Below are 21,166 nucleotides of genomic sequence, written 5' to 3'. Positions count from 1 at the left end.
TCCTTTCCGTGTCTCTCAAGACTAAGGAAGAAGAGCTCACCCTTCTTACAAAGAGTTTTGAGACTCTCAAGCTTACTTATCTTGAAACTCTAGCCAAGGCTTACTCTTCTCCTATTATCAATGTTGATGCTTGTACTACTAACTCTAGTAGTGATCTAGCATCCATCCTTGAGGAGAATCGCTTTCTCCAGGCTCAAATCGAGAAAGGTCTCATGGCATGTGCTCAAGGTCAAAAGAACCTTAATGAGGTATTGAGACAACACAATGAGGTGTTTGCCAAAGAGGGGCTCGGGTTTGACCCAAGCACAAGCAAGAAGAAGAAATCCTCTCAAAAGTGCACCACCCCTCTAAAAGAAACATTTGTGCGGCAAGGGCACAAGGAGAAAGGTAAGATTGTTAGTGGGAAGGCCACAAGGGGCATGCCAACTCTCAATGAACCAAAAGAGTTCATGCCTCCGTCCTATGTTCTTCGTAAGACTAAGGATGGAGAAGTTTATGCAAAATTTGTTGGTCCTCGAAATGCATTCCAATTATATGCTATTTGGGCCCCTAAGACCCTTGTGACTAACTTGAGAGGTCCCATTGCAAAATGGATGCCTCTAACCAAGTCATAATTGTGTGTAGGTTGCTTTCTCTGGTGGAGTAAAATGGGTGATTGATAGTGGATGTATCAATCATATGACCGGAGATAGCAAATTGCTCTACGATTTCATGGAAGATATTCAACCATTTATGAGCATTATGTTTGGTCGAGGATCAAAAGGATAGGTACTCGGGTTGGGCAAGGTGGCTATCACGAATGACATGTCTCTTGCAAATTTCACGCTTGTTTAATCCCTTAAATACCATTTGCTTTCTGTTCGCCAATTGCCTTCTGTTGGTTATGATACACTCTTTGGACTAACGGATGTGGAAGTCTTTAAGAGAGATACTCTCGAAGTCGGCTTTTTTGGAGAGTTGGATGGCAACCTTTACATGGTTGATTTCTCGAAAGAGAGCACATTCCATGCAACTTGTCTAATGGCCAAGGCTGACAAGGGGTGGCTATGGCATCGCCGGCTAGCCCATGTCGGCATGAGAAATCTTCAAGATCTCTTAAAAGGTAATCACATCCTTGGACTAACTAATGTCTCTTTTGAGGAAGATCATGTGTGTAGTGCATGCATAGCTGGGAGGCAACATCAATCAAAGCACCCACCCAAGAATATTGTGTCTACTTCAAGGCCTTTGGAGCTTCTTCATGTGGATCTTTTTGGGCCTCCTTCATGGGATAGTCTTGGTGGGAAAAAGTATGGTCTTGTTATTGTTGATGATTACTCAAGATATACATGGGTGTTTTTCCTCAAATCCAAGGACGATACGAAGATCACCTTCATCGATTTTGCCAAGCAAGCAAAACGCAAGTTTGACAAAGAAATATTAGCAATAAGAAGTGATAATGGCTCTGAGTTCAAGAACTACACCTTGGAAGAATTTCTTAGTGATGAAGGGATTGAGCATCAATGTTCAGCTCCATACACTCCTCAGCAAAATGGTGTAGCCGAAAGGAAGAACCGTACACTTGTGGACATGGCAAGGTCCATGTTGGATGAATACAAGTCGCCACATAGTTTTTGGGCCGAGGCTGTTAACACTGCATGCCATGCATCAAACCGGCTCTTTCTCCGCACAATATTGGAAAAGACTCCATATGAGCTCCTAACTGGGAACAAGCCAAATGTCAAGTACTTTTGAGTATTTGGGTGCAAATGTTTCATCCTCAACAAAAGGGAACATTTAGGAAAGTTTCAATCCAACATAATTGAGGGCATATTTGTTGGCTATGGATCAAACTCTCACGCCTATAGTGTCTACAACAAATCCAATGGATGTGTTGTAGAAACTTGTGACATGGTGTTTGATGAATTTAATGGCTCCCATGGGGAGCAAGTTGATCTAAGTGATGTAGGTGAAGAAGATTCTTCTCAAGATATTCTAACCATGGGTGTTGGGGCACTTCTTCCAATGGAACAAGAACCTCATGATGATGATGAAGAAGATGGAAGCTTCACACGTCACCAAACTACTTCAACACACATACCACCTCAAGCTCCTATTGCTCAACCAATGCCCTTAGTACAAGTACAAGAAGATGATCAAGTTCCTCTTCATGATAATCTTCAAAAACAAGATCATCATCAAGGGCAAGAACAAGAAAGTGCAATCATTAATGATAAACCTCAACAAATGCATTATGAAGAAGATCTTCCACCACACATCAATGATCCATATGTTGAGGACATGGATGATGGACATGAAGTTGAACCTCGCGAAACCTTAACCCCCATCATGCCTCGAGTGGCCGGTCATGTTGATGTTGACAAAATTCTCGCCGGCATATCGGAAGGTAGAGTCACTCGTAAACGTTTGACAAACTTTCGTGCTCACTTCTCATTTGTGTCTAGTGTTGAGCCTCTCAAGGTACAAGATGCATTGTTGGACAACGATTGGCTCGTTGCTATGGAAGAAGAGTGAACAGTTTTGAACGCAACCAAGTGTGGTCATTAGTCAAGAGACCAACTACGGAGCATAATTTCATTGGAACAAAATGGATTTTCAAGAACAAGCAAGATGAGAATGGTGTAAACATTTGTAACAAGGCAAGGTTAGTGGCACAAGGGTACTCACAAGTTGAAGGTTTGGACTTTGGTGAGACCTTTGCCCCCGTTGCCCGTCTTGAATCTATTCGCATATTACTTGCTTATGTTGCCTTCAATGGTTTTACATTACATCAAATGGATGTGAAGAGTGCTTTCCTTAACGGTCCTCTACAAGAAGAAGTATATGTATCACAACCACTTGGGTTCGTTGATCCCGATCACAAAGACTATGTGTATAAACTTCATAAGGCTTTGTATGGCCTCAAACAAGCAGCTCGTGCTTGGTATGATCATCTTAAGAAGTTTTTACTCGATGATGGCTTTGTGAGAGGGGTGATCGATCCCACTCTTTTTACTAAGAGGGACAAGGGTGATTTGATCTTATGACAAATCTATGTAGATGATATCATTTTTTGTTCTCCTAACATTCATTTGTGCAAGAAGTTTGCGGCCTCCATGACCAAGAATTTTGAAATGTCACTCAATGCGGATTTGAAGTTCTTTCTCGGATTCCAAATCCAACAATTTTAAGAAGGAATATTATTGTCTCAAGCTAAATATCTCAAGGATATCCTAGAGAAGTTTGGCATGTCTAATGCTAGTCCATGTAAGGCGCCCATGCCAACCAAAATTGTACTCACTGAAGACACAAATGGTATCCCTTTCGACCCATCTATTTACCACTCTATGATTGGTTCATTGCTTTATCTTTGTGCATCTAGACCAGACATCATGTTTAGTATATGCATGTGTGCTAGATTTCAAGCTTCCCCTAGGGAAAGTCATAATAAGGCGGTTAAGCATATTCTTAGATACCTTGTTCACACCCCAAAGTTGGGTCTATGGTACCCCAAGGATGCTAAGTTTGATCTTATTGGGTACACGAATGCGGATTGGGCTGGAGACAAAGTGGATCGTAAGTCCACCTCCGATGCATGTCAATTTCTTGGACGCTCCTTGGTAAGTTGGTCCTCGAAGAAACAAAATTGTGTTGCTCTCTCCACCGTCGAAGTAGAATACATTGCAACAGCCAATTGTGCAACTCAATTACTATGGATGAGGCAAACCTTGAAGGATTACGGTATCACCTATAGACATGTGCCTCTTCTATGTGATAATGAAAGTGCCATCAATATTGCTGAGAATCCCAAAGATCATACTCGCACCAAGCACATTGATATTAGGTATCATTTCTTGCGAGATCATGTGGAGAAGGGTGACATTGATATTTCTCATGTGGGTACGGATATGCAACTTGCAGACATCTTCACCAAGCCTTTGGATGAAGCAAGGCTCTGTCAACTTAGGCGTGAACTTGGTATCTTGGAGCTTGACAACATTATGTGAAATCTATTACCCATGCATGCATTTTCATCATGTCTTGATGTAGGCATATATTTAGGGGGAGACACTCAACTCATGAGTACTCTCACCCTATGTAATGCATAAAAAGAACAAACACTCTCAAAGCTACCATGTTATTCTAACCATGGTGATTTCAATGATGGAGTGGTGATTATGCACCCAAAGTTCAAATCTTTGCAGTGCCATGTCACATATACTCACACATGGTGGCATCGGCCACCGCTCTTGTCGTTAGAACATTGTTTGAGTGGTGTGTTTTATTTTTGTTGGCATAGGATACTCACTACTTCACATTGTGTCTTTGAATCTTACTTCATACTAAAATCATCATCACACTATCATTGTCATTAGCACCAATAATAACACCTTATTCTTCACAAAAATTCCTAAGTGCTTCCGGTCGTCCGGTTGGTACCGGACGTCCATAAAATTCCTTCTGTTGTCCTCATACCGGACGTCCGGTATGACAGGTCTTCCGGTAATATCATCTCTGACTCATCGTGTCGGAAGTCCGGTTTTACCGGTCGTCCGCTACCTGGCGTATCTGGTAGGTCTTCTCAGGCCCCAAACGTTCGTAATGCACCGGTCGTCCAGTCAATTGCTGGCCCACATATATAAGGCGCTTTGCATTTAGAGCAGTTTTCTAAACCTAAATCACTCGATTCCTCTTCACTTCTCCGCCGCCGCCGCTCACCCTCCTCGTTGTGGTCACACGCCGGCCGTGCTCCTCGACGCCTCAGCGCGGGCTGGGTCGCCCCGGTCGCCGTCGCGCCTCCGGCGCCGCCCCGTGGATCTCCTCCCCATCTCGTGCGTCCCCTCGAGGTAGCACCTCTTCTTCTTCTCCTCTCATCAATTGAACTCCTCTTCGATCTATAGAGGTGGATAGTTGATTTGGGTCTCCCTCCTCCTCTAGGTCGAGATGCCACGGACAAAGCGCTCTGCACGCAAGCAGGTCACTGGTGGGCCATCTCGTCTGTCTCGTCGTGGTGGTTCCGATGATTCACAAGAGCGGGATCGTCCTCGGAAGCGTGCCGCCCACCCTCACAGCTCGGCTAGCGACTCCTCGTCGAAGGAATACGACTATGAGGATGAGATGGAAGACATGGAGCAGGCCAAGCCGGGAACACATCGGCCCACGTTCAAGCCTCCTCCTACTCCGGTGCAACCTCAAGGTGATACCCATCGCATCTCTCTTGAACCTCCACTTCCTCTCGGCCGCAACATCAAAAGGTTCAATGAGGTTCCCATTGCTTCCTATCTTAACCTTCGTCGTGATGTTGACCAATTTTCGGTTGTTAGCGACTCTCAAGACGATTGCTTTCGTACCAATGTCCAGGCAGACATTTTTACCACTGTTATCATTCCTAAGGGTCTGTCTCTGCATGTATGCATTGACTTAGAGCATATCCGTGCTCGTCCGGTGAAATATCCGGGAGCTATTGAGCTCATCAAGTCATCTAATATTGCTGCTCCATTTGCATTCCAGCATGATTTTAACTAAGCTGCCATTCATCAATTCTATGCCACATGTTACTTTGGCCCAAATAACACCGTCACTTGGATGACCTCCGACACCGTACTCACGGCGTCTTATTCTCAATTTGTTGCTGCCCTTGGTTTTCCTGACACCGGTTTCAAAATCCATAGGGATGACCCCAACCATAGGCCCAAGGGCATTGAGATCTGTGCGGATCTTCTCAAACCGTTAGATGAAATGACTAATGAGGAGAAACAAAAGGGTCCGAACCAGGTCTCCATTTGGCGCTCTCCTTTCTACATTATCTTTCATTGTGTCATTCGCACTATTTATCCCAAGATGGGTGACAAGGGCTCTTGCAATAGCTACTGCATCGATCTCATGCATCGCCTCTATGCGTCTACCAAGGGGAAGATCAATGTCCCTCATTTTCTGTGGCATGAGATCCGCCTCACTTGTTTTCAGCACAAGCAGACCTTTCCTCATGCTCCCTTTCTTCAGGCATTCATCGAGAGTGTGGCTCCATTTCCCATTGCCCGCACTCACTTGCATGAGCGGTGGGTCATTCCACCCCACATGGCGGATGATTGGGTCCCCAAGGACTCTGCTGCTACTGCTCATCGAACTGCTGCTAGCGTTCCTCCCTATACTCAAGAACAAACCGACAAAAACCACACTATTAAGAGGGGATCGTTGGATTTCATGAAAGACTTGCTCAAAACCCACAAAATATCCTCTCACATCATATTTGTTTCATCTTAATTCTTCCTCTACCTTGTGCACAAAAACTGGTGTGATACTAAGCTAGTGGGCTCTGCTATCACCGACGTCCGAAATTCTACGGACGACCGACCTCTCACAGCCGACCGGGCATCTGGCTCTCTCCGGATGTCCGGTGCATCCTCACAGAAAATAAATAGCGGAAATCTGGTCCCACTGGCCGTCCGTTCTCCTCCAGAAATCTGGTACTACCCCAACAGAATACTTATTAACGGATTTCCAGTCTGCACCGGACGGCCGGTCACCGGACGACCGGCGCCCTCCGGACGTTCGGTGGATGTGTGCCTCGTGCTTCCTTCGTGGCTTGGTAAGATTCCCAGCTACCGGACGACCGACGGCCCGGCCGGACGTCCGGTTCAATCTGAGTCAACGGACTTCCGGTACTCAGCGGACGTCCGATAGCTCCAGTGCACTGAGTGGCTCAACGGTCATTTTTACACTATCACTATATATAGCCTCCTCCCTCCCACGGGATATGGTTGACCATTCACTTTGAGCCTTCCAAGAACACATCTCACTCCCTCTCTTGATCCCCTACACCAAATCCTAGATCCCCAAGGGATTTCAGAACATTTGAGAGAAGTTCTTCAATCAAGTGAATGATCCACTCCTTCCCCTGCTTCTCACCAAAGGAATTCGTGATTTGAGCAAGTTCTTGAGCACTTCCCATCGTTCTTGTTACTCTTGGAGGTTGGAGACTCCTAGGCGGCAGGAGTCTTTCGGAGAGGAATCGACCATTGTGATTACCCCCGAAAAAATTTGTGAGGGTTTGGAGACCATCCCAAGATCTACCACTAGTGGTTGAGAAACGCCTTCGTGGTGTTGTCTCAAAGGGAGAATGGGGTGAGCCTTCGTGGCGTCGGTGTGCCTTCGTGGTAACATCCACCTCTCTAAAAATGACTAGCTTCCCTGACTAACAAATGCAAACGAACATGTTAACCCTTCCATCGATTTTGTCCCGTTTTACCAAAAACAAGACCGTTTGTGTTGAAATTGAATCTTGCTTTCATTCTTAATGAAAAGTAGTGCTCCTGTCACTTTGTCAAAAAAAATATTGAAAAACGGCCATAATTCTTGCTAAACAAAGTGGGTTCTCGCCGTAGTTCTTTCTCTTTTTAATCTCATTAGAACCTCTAGTTTGACATCGAATGTGTTGACCTACATAAAAGAACCGTACGTTGGTTGAACTAATTCAGGTGCCACTTCCTTTTCCATATTCCTAGCTTATTTCTTAGATAGAAAAACACTTATGAACGTGTCAACAGAACGATAATCAATCAGTTAAAGCCAGCGGCAGATACTATTGGCATTTGAGAAAATTCCTTATTTGACACTATTTTAAAATTTGCTTCCTTATTTAACACTGGAAAAAAAATTCTTCCCTATTTGACACAAGTTCTAAATTTTATTCCCTATATGACATTTGCGTTCATTTTGAGCCTAAATGACACCTGAAAAGACTCTTTTGCCTCTCATGTGGTATATGTGTGGGCGGCAATAGCGCACACACGCAGCACCAGTGCGAGGGCAGGAACACACGCAGCAACACATATACATGCACCAACACACACGCGACAACACGCACGCGCACGTGCACACACACGCACACACACGCAGCAACACACACGCAGTAGCAGCACACACACAGGCAGCACATAGGCACGCAACAGCACACACACGCACGTACACACGCAATAGCAAACACACATGCAGCGGCACACATGCACACACACATGCAGCAGTAGCACACATGTGCGCGTGCACCCACACACGCAACAGCACACACGTGCGCACACACATACTGCATGGGGGCAAAATCGTCTTTTCAGGTGTTATTTAGGCTCAAAATGGACGAAAGTGTCGTATAGAGAATAAAATTTAGAACTAGTATCAAATAGGGAAAAAATATTTTTCAGTGTCAAATAAGGAACCAGATTTTAAGACAGTGTCAAACAAGGAATTTTCTCATTGGCATTTTGCAGGTGAAAGTCGTCCCTACAATTAGATCATGGTTAAACTAGTATGTTCTGCATACTACGTGTGTTCTGCATTTTCATATTGTTTTGCCAAGAAAAGTTCCAGATCATCGTAGTACATTTTACTGTCCTGACTAGATGTTTCTTCTTCCCAACTTATGAGGCCACATAAATGCACATTCATGGGAATGTTGCCTGTTTTCCAGATAGTGAGAGAATACCAAACTGACCACCAAGAACTGTGCACTCAAAACAACTTGAACTTATTATACTGCAGCTATTCATCCCCATAAACAGCACTGGTCGCAATCCCCTTTGCACAGCAACGCAAATTATTTGGTTCATACCTACCATCCTCCAAAAACAGTGCTGCAACCGGCATTTCGCCTTTACTTCGTGTTGACCTGGACAAATTATCAGGAAGAAAAAGGGATGGAGCAAGGATGCACATGTGCAAAGAGACCATGTCTGCACCGCGTCACCCAATAAGGGATATTTTCTTCCTGTCAATTTCCTCATTGTTATTTTTTGTTTTTCTGTTAGGTCATTTTGTGACCAGTTCAAATAGTGGGTGACCGATGGACTGGTATTTGAATGCTCTATTGTGTTTGGTTATGCAATTGATTAAGATAATTTTGACCTAACCGCTTTGTATTTTATTTTATTTGCCATTAGATTGGTTGTTCTGTATAGTTTGCAGGAAAATGTACATGTCTGTGGTATACTGTATAACACAAAAATAAAAGCAATATATCAATCTTCGTAGGAGTTGCTTGTATTATAATTTATTTGCCAAGACATTACGGTAACTTTCGTGTAACTAAGTTCACAAAAAGTACATATTAAGTTTAATAAGGATGGATTCAGCGACCGCACATGGTCGTCATGTCGGAATAGCAGTGGAATTGCAGAAACATTGGGGATCATGTGTGTAGTCACCTTTTTTCAGCTCCAGTGGTATAAATTATAAAAAGGTTTCCTGCAAAAAAAATATAAAAGGTAAATTGAAACTTGTTTTCACACATTTTTTTTAGAAAAGGAGGATGCACCCCCGGCCTCTGCATCTCGACGATGCATACGGCCACTTTATTAATTATTAAGCACAAAAGACCTTACAAAGTAATACATCAGTGAGCCTGAAGCCACCATCTAGGCAACATCTGTCGCTACTCCTATCCCCTTGATGCAGTGGTGCCGAATGTCCGAGCCTAATACCAAACAGACATCGCACCAAATCCTAACATCTAATGCCGGATGCCCCATCCTAGCCACATACCGGGACTGGGTCACACACTGGTCCGGTGCACTCACCGAGGCTGCCGCCGCCTTCTTCCACCGATCCATCTCCAGAGCAGGCACTGACGCACAGACCTTGTCAGGCCTGCCGTCGACACCACCATGGCGCCAGACAGCTCGACCACCCTGCGCTCGTCCATCCAGCCGCATCCGTCATCGAAATGCAGCTGCACCATGCCGCCAACACTCGTCGCCAATGACGCGGTAGATACAACGCCGCCCCACCTAGCAACCTCCGCACCATCGCCACTGCTGGAGCTACTCGGAGCCCACCATCCACAACATCTCTCTCCCGAACGGCTCCTCCCAAGATGGCGCCTCCATGGAGGATACGACGCGCAGGACGCCGCCGCCGCCCAATCCAGACTGAATTTTGGACTTTCGTCCGGGAGGGGTTCAGGAGTGGATAGGGGGGACCTCGGCTTCGTCTCCAGGAAGGGTAACGGCGTCAAGTGACGTCGCCGATGTCGGGCCGAACACGCCGACCAAAGTTTCCTCCGGTCCCCATCCTATGCCACCAAACCTCCGTGTACTCCGGATCCGGCAAGCCACGATCCGAAACCCGCGAAGATGAAAGAGCCATGGGGATCAACCCACCAGAAAGGAGGATCGAGAAGAACTCCTCGTAGATCTCCAGATGCCGAATCCAACGATCCGACGTGGCCAGCGACGATCATCACCACCCCGCGGCGGCCGACGGAGTCCAAAGATAGGATCCAGATGGATCCGATCTGGATCCGGCAGCACGCGCGACCACCGGTCAGGCCAACGCAGCCACCACCTCACGACACGCAGGTCGCCACCGCCGCGCCGCGCACGACGCCGATGGAAGACCCGCCCGCCGCGCCGCCGGACCCCACGTTCGCCCGGCGTTCCTCTAGATTCCGCTGTCCCGCGCCAGCCAAGACGGAGAGGATGGGGAGGAGCCCCGCCGCCGCCCAGCCAGCCAGGCTTCGCCCGGCGGCGCTGTGGACGGCGGCGAGGAGGGAGAGAGGAGGAGGAGACTCGAGGGGTGGCGGCTAGGGTTTTCCCCCGGGTTACCCGCGGGGGCGACGCGAGGGGCGAGGCTTGTTTTCACACATACGCACGATATTTGTCAAAAAGAAGGATGATCCCTAGAAACTTTTGGTTAACTGTTACATCATAGAACCATTGGAAGCTCAAGTTGCAGTTGGCCCAGACAAAGAAGTTAGGAGGAAAAGTGCTGTCAAAATCGAAGTGGCGTCTTTTCCCCCTTTGTGAACTTTAAATAAAACAAACTGAATGGAAAGGTAGAAGAGACGACTGACAATTGAAGTGGGAACTGACCATATCAGGACGTACATGTGCCCTAGGGCTTAGCTTCTTTTGCTTTTTTTAGGGAAGCCCTTGGACTTGCTTGTGTCCAGGGAAGAGTTGGCTGCTCGGCCCAGGACTGGTTTACTCGATGTATAAGATTTAAGAGGTCTCATAGGGAACTTGTTACGCGCAAAGTTTATATCTTATCATGAGGAGGCTGGAATCACTAATTGATGAGTACTCACTTCAAAGATCACTTCCACTCCCATAGGTTGTTACAAGTGGCGTGCTGCATGTGTGTCACTTGTCCATCTCGGAGTTTTTCCTTTTTTCATAGATTCGTTTATTCAAAACAATTTATCTCTTTAACTATGCGTCCAAATCTTGAACTATTTTTATCGTTTGATTCCTTGCGTCGAGATCTTTAAAACTAAATGTCATGTTAATAGGTTTTGACAAAAAAAATCACCAAAAAACCGGACCGAGAGCATTTTTTTCCTTTTCGAAAGCCGTTTCTGAGAGGCACGGCCGTGCCTCTTGCGGAAGCAAAATCATGCTTCTCGTGAAAGAAAAAAAAGAGGAAAAAACACGTTTTTCTGTTTTCGAGAGGCATGGCCGTGCCTCTCGCGGAAGCAAAATCATGCCTCTTATGAAAGCAAAATTGTTCCTCTCACGGAAGGAAAAATAAAAAAAGAAAACGCGTTTTTTCCGTTTTTGAGAGGCATGGCAGTTCCTCTCACGAAAGCAAAATCATGCCTCTCACATAAGCAAAACCGTGCGTCTTGCGAAAGAAAAAAAACAAGAAAACACATTTTTCGTTTCCGAGAAGCAAAACCATGCCTCTTGCAAAAAGAAAGAAAACATGTTTTTATTTTCGTTTCCGAGAGGCACCTCTCGCGGAACCAAAATCATGGCTCTCGTGAATGGAAAATATGTGTGTGTTTTCGTGTAAAAAACAAAATTTTCTTTTTCTCCAAAAGCTAAGTAAAACCATGAAAAACTAAAAAGCCTAAAAAAGCCAAGAAAAAACCATTAAAACCCTAAAACGCATGCGAAAATAAAATAAAAAACAAAATCTGAAGGAAATGCCCAAAGTGGGACATGTGGCGACGATTGAAAGCGCACCAAGTGGCGCACTCGCCGCCCATCCCTAAATGACCCTTGGGGAGGCTGGGAACGAGCACTTCTCGGATAGTTGCTCCCGAGCGTGAGTTCGTTGAAATAGCATTGAACTGTCTTTCTTTTACAGTGAAATAGCGATAGTATAGAGCTATCTTGTGTACTGCATATTACTCTGTTGCTAAATACTTTCTCCATCCGAAAATACTTGTCGAGGAAATGGATAGAAATGGATGTATTTAGAACTAAAATACATCTAGATACATCCATTCCTCAAACAAGTATTTCCGGACAGAGGGAGTATAAGTCTTTGTAGAGATTTTAATATAGACTACATATAAATGTATATAGACAGATTTTTAGAATGTAGATTCATTGCTTCGTATGTAGCTTATATTAAGATCTCTAAAAAACTTATATTTAAGAATGGAGGGGGTAGAAGAAAGAAAAAGGCATACGTGTACTTAACCTTCTGTTAGAAATATATAATTTAGATAAAATCATAACTTCCACACCTAGAGTCCAAAAACAACACAAAAATGATGGTGAAAAATGTCTTGAGAAAATTGTTTCGTGGGCACATAGTTTTTTTTTGTGTATATGCACCATGCCACATAAAATATTTCCATATATAACATAAAAAAGGTTTGTTGTACAGTAAGAATGTTACAGCAGAAACATTTGCCGCACAATAAAAATATTTGTTGGGTACTTAAAAATGTTCATCGGGTACTATTAAAACAACTTATCAGGTACATCAAAATGGCCATCATGTTTTGAAATAAGATTCATCGTGTTTTTGAAGATTATTTCGTGTGTTTAAAGAAGTTTCAATGTGTTTTACAGAAGTCCATCACATATTTAAAAAATGCCCATTGTTATTTTCAAAACAAATGCAATGTACTTCAAATATGTTCACAGTATAATTTAGAGTGTGTATCATATATTAAGAATTAATGATAGTGTATTTCAAAAAAATTCAAAAAGTAATTAAAATTTTATCATAGTAAAAAAATTACCATATATTCAACAAATGTTAATATAACTAAAAAGTACGCATTAGTAATACTTTTACATAAATTTAAAATATTCACGTGGTACTAAATAGTTGTTTGTGTGTTTTGAAATAAAGCTCACATATTTTTATAATAAAACTTCTATTTCCATCAAATTTTAAGTAAAAAAGTAATTAAAATTTTATCATAGTAAAAAAATTACCATATATTCAACAAATGTTAATATAACTAAAAAGTACGCATTAGTAATACTTTTTACATAAATTTAAAATATTCACTTGGTACTAAATAGTTGTTTGTGTGTTTTGAAATAAAGCTCACATATTTTTATAATAAAACTTCTATTTCCATCAAATTTTAAGTAAAAAAGTAGTAAGAAAAGAGAAATAAAAAGGGAAATAATGATACAAAAAAACACATGATGAACATTTTTTTAAGATGGGATGACCATTTTTAATAAAATTTAATTATTTTTAACACAAAAATAATAACATGTGATGAATATTAGTTAATACTTCATGAAAATTTTCCAAAACAAAATATACAATTTTTAATACACAATAAATACTCTCAGTACAGGATGGCCATTTCAATAAGTTGTAAACATTTTCAATTATATGACAAATAGTATTCAATACATGATATCTGTTTTTTTAAATACAGGCGGTCATTTTCTAATACAAAAAATAAATTTCTAAAATACAAGACGAATATTTTTAATACACCATGTAAATTTTTAATATATGACAAACCATATTTTAAAACATGGTGATCATTTTCCAGTACATGATTTTATAAATGGAATGAAAAAAGGAAAATATAAATATATAAAAGGGGTAAAGGAATGATATATATAACGAAAAAATTAAACTGTAAGAAATGTGAAAGGAAATTTTTAAACTAAAAATTAAACTCGAATGAAACTGGGCAGATATACTACCCATCTGAGAGTACCCTAAAAAAAACGTAGGCAGAGCCAGGAAGATAAACCGAGAGCACTGCTCGACGCTCGTAAGCGTCAAAACGAGCTGCTTTCGCTGAAAGTGGCGCACAAATGGGCCAGCCCAGTTCGGAGGCGCTGAGAGAATCGCAAAAAGAAAAAGGAAAGTGCATCGGCTTGGAGTGGGACTCCCAAACTAGCGATGCTTACTAGCAGTGCCAGCCAGCTGAGCTAGGTACTGAGTACGGCTAATATGGAGCACTATATGAAGTACTACAATCTAAAAAATGGCAGTTCCCGGGATTTTCAAGATTTCTTGGACAACAATGTGAACATTTTTTTAAATGAGACAAATGTTTTGTAATCATGAGTTTTTTAGAATATTCATTTTAAAAATGCGAACATTTTCTCGAAATGTGAACAATTAAAAAAGAATTTAAAATACTCACCAAACATTTTCTTAGTATACCGTGGACATTATTCAAATACACACAAAACAATTTTACAAATATTCGTTGAACTTTTTTTTCAAATGCACTTGAACAAAATTTCTATACACGATGAACATTTCTTATAGTGAACATTTTTTTAAATGTACTGTGAGCATTTTTCTTCAATACGGTAAACAAAACAGGAATTCCGAACGTCTTTGAAACGTGAAATAAAATAGAATTTCAAACGTGATCAGAAATTCAAACTACTTTTGAAAATTCTGAACATTTTTTCGAAATATTCAATTTATATGGAAAAAAGAAAATAAAAAAATAAAAAAGTAGAAAATGAAGAACTAAGCAGGAAAAAAAAGGAAAAATAAAAAATAATGAAGAAAACCGGAAAACCCTGTAAGAGAAAACAAAACAAGAACGAACTGGCTTAGCGAACCTTCTACAAAATTCCAAAAACCGCTTCTCGCTGCAAGTGTGCCAGCCGTGTCGGTCGGTTGGTTCGCTTCGCTTCAGCGAAGCTGCGCCGATTTGGCGCTAACGGGCGTCATATAGGATCCACCGGATAAATCATAAAACTGCCTGCGCTTACCGTGCCCTGGCCCATATCAGGATCACCTCAGGCCGCAGCCTACCTCAATGGGCCAGCCCAGGCGCGCGGCAGGCCACGGACTCAGTTTTCTTTCACGTTTTTTTTTTCACGTTTTTTACTTTCATTTATAAATCAAAATTACGTTTAAAAATTACATAAGACATTCCTAAAATATGTTAATCAAACAATTGAAAAATATTAGATTGGTATAAAGTAAATATTTCTCATGTATCTGAAAAGTGTATACAAAAACTATACACTGTGTGTGAGAAAGTTGGTCATGTATTGAAAAAAAATTAATCAAGCATTTTGAAAAATGTTAATCAAGCATTTCAAATTTTTTTGACCATGTATTCATAAAATATCAAACTTTTATTTGAAAAAAAGTTAATCAGGAATTTGAAAATGTTAAAAAGTGTATAGAAAAAAATGTTGACCATGTATGTAAAGTATTTAATCTTGTAAAAACGTTAGTCAAGCATTTCAAACATCTTTAAAATGTTATATAAAAATGCGGAAAATGTATTAAAAATAAACTTACATTTGAAAATGTTTCTCGTGTATACAAAAAAATTATATAGAAAATATAAAATGTGTGTGAACAAACTTGATAATGCATTTAGAACATTTAGTCAAGCTTTTAAAAAAATCAAGCAAGTATTTGAAAAATATTAAATGTGTATAGGTCAAATATTGACCATGTGTTTAAAAGTGGTAAACTGATATTTTAAAAATGTCAAGCACGCCTTAGAAGGATATACTTGACGTATATAAAAATGTGGAATGAAAACCAAAACAGACAAAGAAAAACAACAAAAACAATGGAAACTGAAAATAAAGAAAATACGCCAAAGAAAAAAGAAACAAGTGCAAAAAAGAACGAAAAATAATGAAAACCAATTAAAAAAGATTGAAAAAAAAATGAATAAAAAAAGGAAGAAATGAAAACCGGCGAAACCAATGCAAAAGAATGAAAACAGCGAAGCTCGAGAATGAAACAAAGAAAAACGAAGAAAAATAAAGAATAGGAAAAACAATAAAAACAGTGAAAGAAACAAAGAAACCGGTGAAAAAAACCCAAAGAAAAACTAGTGAAGAAACAAAAAGGGAAATTAATAAAAAATAAATTAAAATGAAAACGAAAACGAAAAAGCAGACCAATATATGAGTGTGATAGCGAGGGATCGAAGTTACCTGAGCAGCGCGCAGGTGAAGAGAGCTAATATGTCGGGCCTATATGCAGGCGGTTCACGCGAGATGAGAGCTACACTCCCTATAAGCAAGGTATATCTCTTATGCATACTGGTATCTCATAGTTTGCGAGATATAGCCTTTCGGTATTGCTCGGTCGCCTACATGTATTGCACTGTTCCATGGTGAACTGGTTCGGTATCGTCAAATCCACATAGCAATCACAAATGGATTCATGTGTGAGTTACTAAGCTAGTCCAAACTAGACCGACTTGTCTTTTAATTAATTTTTAATGTTAGGTTGTTATAGTTTGTTTGTTCCTCGTTTTGTTTTTATTTTTGGATCTTTTTCCCCTGCTTTAGTTTTATTTTGTGTTTCGATATCTTTTTTGCATTCCATTTTCGGATATTTTCCCCTATTTTTTTATTAATTATGTTTTTCTCATTTCCATTCTGTTAGTTTTCCAGCTTTTAGTAATTTCTGTTATATTATTTGTCCTCCTTTTTTCAAAAAAATAAATAAATACATGAACATTTATATTAAAATGAGTGATCTTTTATAGGTATGCACAAAGATGTTTTAATACAAGGTGAACTTTTTCAAAATAAACAATGAACATTTTTCTAAAGACAGGACAACAGTTTTAAACTTTCGAACAGATTCAAAAGGTAAACAAACATTTCATAAATATGACTACATATTTAAATGTGTGAACACTTTCATGAATTAAACAAACATTTAGTAAATAAAACTACATATTGGAATGTGTGAACACTTATTGCAATTACATGAACATTTTTTCAACTAACTTAATTAAAAAAAATTAAAATGTGTGAAGTCTTTCTAATAATTACACAACTACATTATTAAGAAGGAACAAACAATTTTTTGAGTACATGATTTTTTTAATACACAAAAATTTCTTAAACTATAAGAACAGTTTTTTTAAATACAGAATATGTTTTGTAGTTGCATTAACGTTTTGCAGAAATATTTGAAAACTTAATAAAATAGTTTAACAGACTTTTAATAGTTGCATGGAATTTTTTATATGCGCTCAATCATTTTGTTGTTGCAATACGTGACTAGTTTTTCATTTTTACTTTTACAATTGAATACATAATACTAGTAAAAAATCCAAAGAATATAGGGTGAATTTTTTTTCTTTCACAAAAGGTTTTTTGTTGACTCGTCCATGCCTTTATTTTAGAACTACAATGTGCAGTACTTCCCGCTTGCTCAAGCAGGTGATCGGCCTTTGTGAATAACGTGCGCGAGCAATCGCATTGGTTGACCCTTGCTACTTACACAAGCCATTTTTGTAAATTTTATAAACGTTATTTTAAAATGTCATGATTTTCTTTTTAAACAAGTAAAAAAAATCATAAATACTTTTTCAATGGTACAGACATTTTTAAAATTTGAGCAAACTATTTGTTTATATTGTGTAAATATTTTTTTAATTCAATGAACATTATGTTGAAATGTGTGCTCACTATGTAAATGTTACAATTACGGTTTTTGAATGCTATCAACACTTTCTAGCAGTAGCATGAACATTTTTCTGAACGCACGCTGATTTTGTTAATTGAAATATTATTACTATTTCCATCTCACATATGACAATAATAGTAATAGATAAAATAAGAAGAAAAAACAGCTCTCCTCCATGTTGGGCCAACCCATTAAGAAAGCACTTCAGGCGAGGGGGTGTTCTGTGTGACACGAAGCGAGAAAAGCCATACCCTCTAGACGGCTCTGGTACTAGGGATCTGGTGTGTAACACCCCCTGTATGGGCTGTCACCATGTGGTTTGTACCTGTGTGTGGGCTACAAGATGGGCCAAGGGATATCCGTGTGTGGGCCTAGTGAGAGGAGTATATGTATCACGTCGTAACACCAAAGGGAGTCATGTTGCAGATGAATGAACTCTGAAGATTTCTCACCTCCCGTTCTCTTGTTCCTCATCCCCTTCTATGATTCCTCACCCTAATTCTCCTCGAATTATTCCAAACTACCAAGGTACTCAGGTGATGTGTAACACCCCCTGTATGGGCTATCACCATGTGGTTTGTACCTGTGTGTGGGCTACAAGATGGGCCAAGGGATATCCATGTGTGGGCCTAGTGAGAGGAGTATATGTATCACGTTGTAACACCAAAGGGATTCATGTTGCAGATGAATGAACTCTAAAGATTTCTCACCTCCCGTTTTCTTGTTCCTCATCCCCTTCTCTGATTCCTCACCCTAATTCTCCTCGAATTATCCCGAACTACCAAGGTACTCAGGTGATTTTGTCCGATCTCGATCCATTCCACGATCGGGTCGTGACAATTTGGTAATCAGAGCCCCAAAATTTCCTCAAAATTTTGCTTTCGCTGTGTGTTCCTCAACTCTCTCACCAGATCCGTAACATCCACTGCCCTAGGTGTGCTTTGCTTCGGTGAATCGCACAAAATCCCTGTGCTAGGTTGGATCTGCTTGGAGTGGAGCAACAACGCCATCCAAACCCTTAGTGCATAGCCAGGAAAACAATCACCACCCTTCCTGCCTACCAGGTGTTCGACAAAATGTCGAGCCAGCAAGAGATGTTCAATGGTGGTGTTCTCCGCGTCATTGTGCACCATGTGTACTACCCGGTCAATGAGGAGACATTGCAACAGGTGTTTACAGCGTATGGCGTGGTGAAGATCTCCGTGTTCCAGAAAATCCACCATGTGGAGGCGGTGGTTCAAGTTCGATCAAGAAGCGGGGCAGCGCGGGCTCTCGCTTTGCATGGCCGGTGCATCTACGAGCGTGCCTGCCTCCTCGACATCCAGGACGTGTCGCCGGAGTACAACCTACACTTGTGCTCGCTGCTCGAGCAGAAGCAGACCGCAATAGTGGCCAAGTACACGACGACATTCTGGGAATGCGTACAGCACATACTGGATATCAACCCAAACCTGAGCATCAAGAGCTTCATCCACCAGTACATCGAGGGCTTGCGGGAAGATATCCAAGATGCTATGCGGTCGCGATCTCCATCAAGCATCACTGGTGCTTCCTCCCTTGCCCGGATAAGAGAGGATGAAATCGCCGACGAGGAAGCGATGGCTACGAAGAAACTTGATGATGACCATGGAGTTCACGTCCTCATGCCTACAGTGATAGTCACGGACGTCTTCCCCGAGCTCGCGGCCCTAGGAGAGTGCGGTGCAGACCATGGCGTCATTGCCATTGACAACAGTAGCCTTGCTGCACCGATGCCTATCACATTTTCGATGGAGTGTCCGAGTCATGAAGCCAGCTTTGACATCTTCGCCGAACCTACATGCTCTGTTGTGTGCGATGTGACCATCGTCATTGACATCGCCAGTGTGAGGGTACCAACGCCTGCTACCTGCTCGACGGATGTTATGGCCCATGGCGAGGCCAACAGTTCCATGGCGAGGCCCCTGGTCGTGGCGAGTATGACCCCATTCCCCCAACTCCTCCAGAGGTCACGCCAATGCCATCGCGACGACCATGTTCCATCCTCGAGCTGGACATCATGGTGCTGACAAGGTGTTCGACCCTATGCTTGATTGACAACATTGGTGTGCAGACAGCCGCCTTCCAACTGGATGTGACTCCGAACAATAAGAAACAAGAGCATATGCTCAGGCCATTGCCATGGCCTTCATTCATCCCCGAGCACCCAAGTTCAGCTGGCAGTGGCATCACTGAGCCACCACTGACTGCCGCCAGCCTCAGCCTACGGCATGGTAGAATATTCTGTGAGTCGACTACATGTCTTGCTCTGATTTTATCTTGGGTCCTCTCTATGTTGGATGTGAATATCTCCTCTGATAGTCTGGATCTGGTTGAAGAAAGAGTCAACAACATTATTGATCATCATGCATTGGAGTCACAGTTACTAGACTTCCTGTGTGAATGTTTGATAGCTTCTGGTTCAAACACAGTATCAGGTTCCACACAAATTGTACCAACAACACGTGAGGCTATTTGGTATCCAGCTCATGCAGTTGACACTATGTCCCTTGGTGCACACCAATTTTCGTCTCCTTTAACTAGCCCATGGAGACAAGGTCACTCAAAATTGGATGTTACGTTCTGGATGCTTACATGGTGGTCACATACTCATTATGTGCAGCCACCCAGTACTATTTTTGAAGCTCACAATCATTTTCTTGTTACCAGCTTGTCTCAATGGAGCTCTGTGATAGGAGATTCAAATTCCATCTTTGCAATTCAAGATGTGGAACAGGGGGTGCTTCCTATGGTAACAAGTTCAGCTACCAGACTATGGGACCCAGGAATCTTTGATGTTCAGTGCCTCAGCGCTATTAAGTTTCTTTCAACCACATGGGTGCCATGCTTATTTATTCCTGCTATGAAAGATTATCTTAGTCATGGACTTGAGCTTTCAGCTGCAACACAGCAGGATCCTAGAATTCGACACTTTATTCTTCTACCTTGCTGCTTCTTGGGAAAACCGGATGTCTCTGCTGGTACAGTGGTGCACCTGGGCAATAGAAACTTTGTTGTGACTGAATTTGAATATATACATGAGCAGGACAAGGGAAATTCCATTTTTATTCAAGTGACTGCACTGATCGGCACATTTGGTTCTCTAACTTGCACGTACCAGAGGACATATTTTTCTGGAAGGCAATGGGACCCTGGGATTTTGCAGTTTATCTTTGGAACTTGGGTATCATCTAGTGGCAACATCTTGCATACACACATTCTCCACTTATCTGCAATTTATTGTTGGCTGGACCGTGATATGCAACCTGGTTATTTGGGACACATGGTTGTGATACTACCATCGGCTCTATTTTGGTTTCCAAAGTGGCCTCTCTCTAAAATGCAGCAAGCTGAGAACTACATGATGCTTCCTCCAGAAAATATTGCTCGAGCCATGTTCGAATTAAACCTTGGGATGATAACACTTGAGTTCTCTCGAGATCGTTCAGCTAGCCACTTGCCCCTTCAGTTCCTTGCATTTCTTCGCACCAGCAGAATTGAGATATATTCTTCTGGGACCCAATGCTCACTTTTTCTGTGG

At 41.6% G+C, this 21,166-nt stretch overlaps 1 protein-coding gene across 1 annotated transcript; it reads left to right on the top strand.

Annotated features, from left to right (window-relative positions):
• The first annotated feature begins 18,683 nt into the window (after nucleotides 1-18,683).
• Nucleotides 18,684-19,655, top strand: LOC147966081 (uncharacterized). The gene has a single exon (XM_087530709.1). The coding sequence runs from the start codon at nucleotides 18,684-18,686 to the stop codon at nucleotides 19,653-19,655; it is 972 nt and encodes a 323-aa protein (XP_087386835.1).
• The last annotated feature ends 1,511 nt before the right edge of the window (nucleotides 19,656-21,166 follow it).

The sequence above is a fragment of the Triticum urartu genome, chromosome 6A, assembly GCF_056163025.1.
Source record: "Triticum urartu cultivar PI428250 chromosome 6A, HENAU_Tu73, whole genome shotgun sequence".
NCBI lineage: Eukaryota > Viridiplantae > Streptophyta > Magnoliopsida > Poales > Poaceae > Triticum > Triticum urartu.
This window is presented reverse-complemented; position numbering and strand designations above follow the sequence as displayed.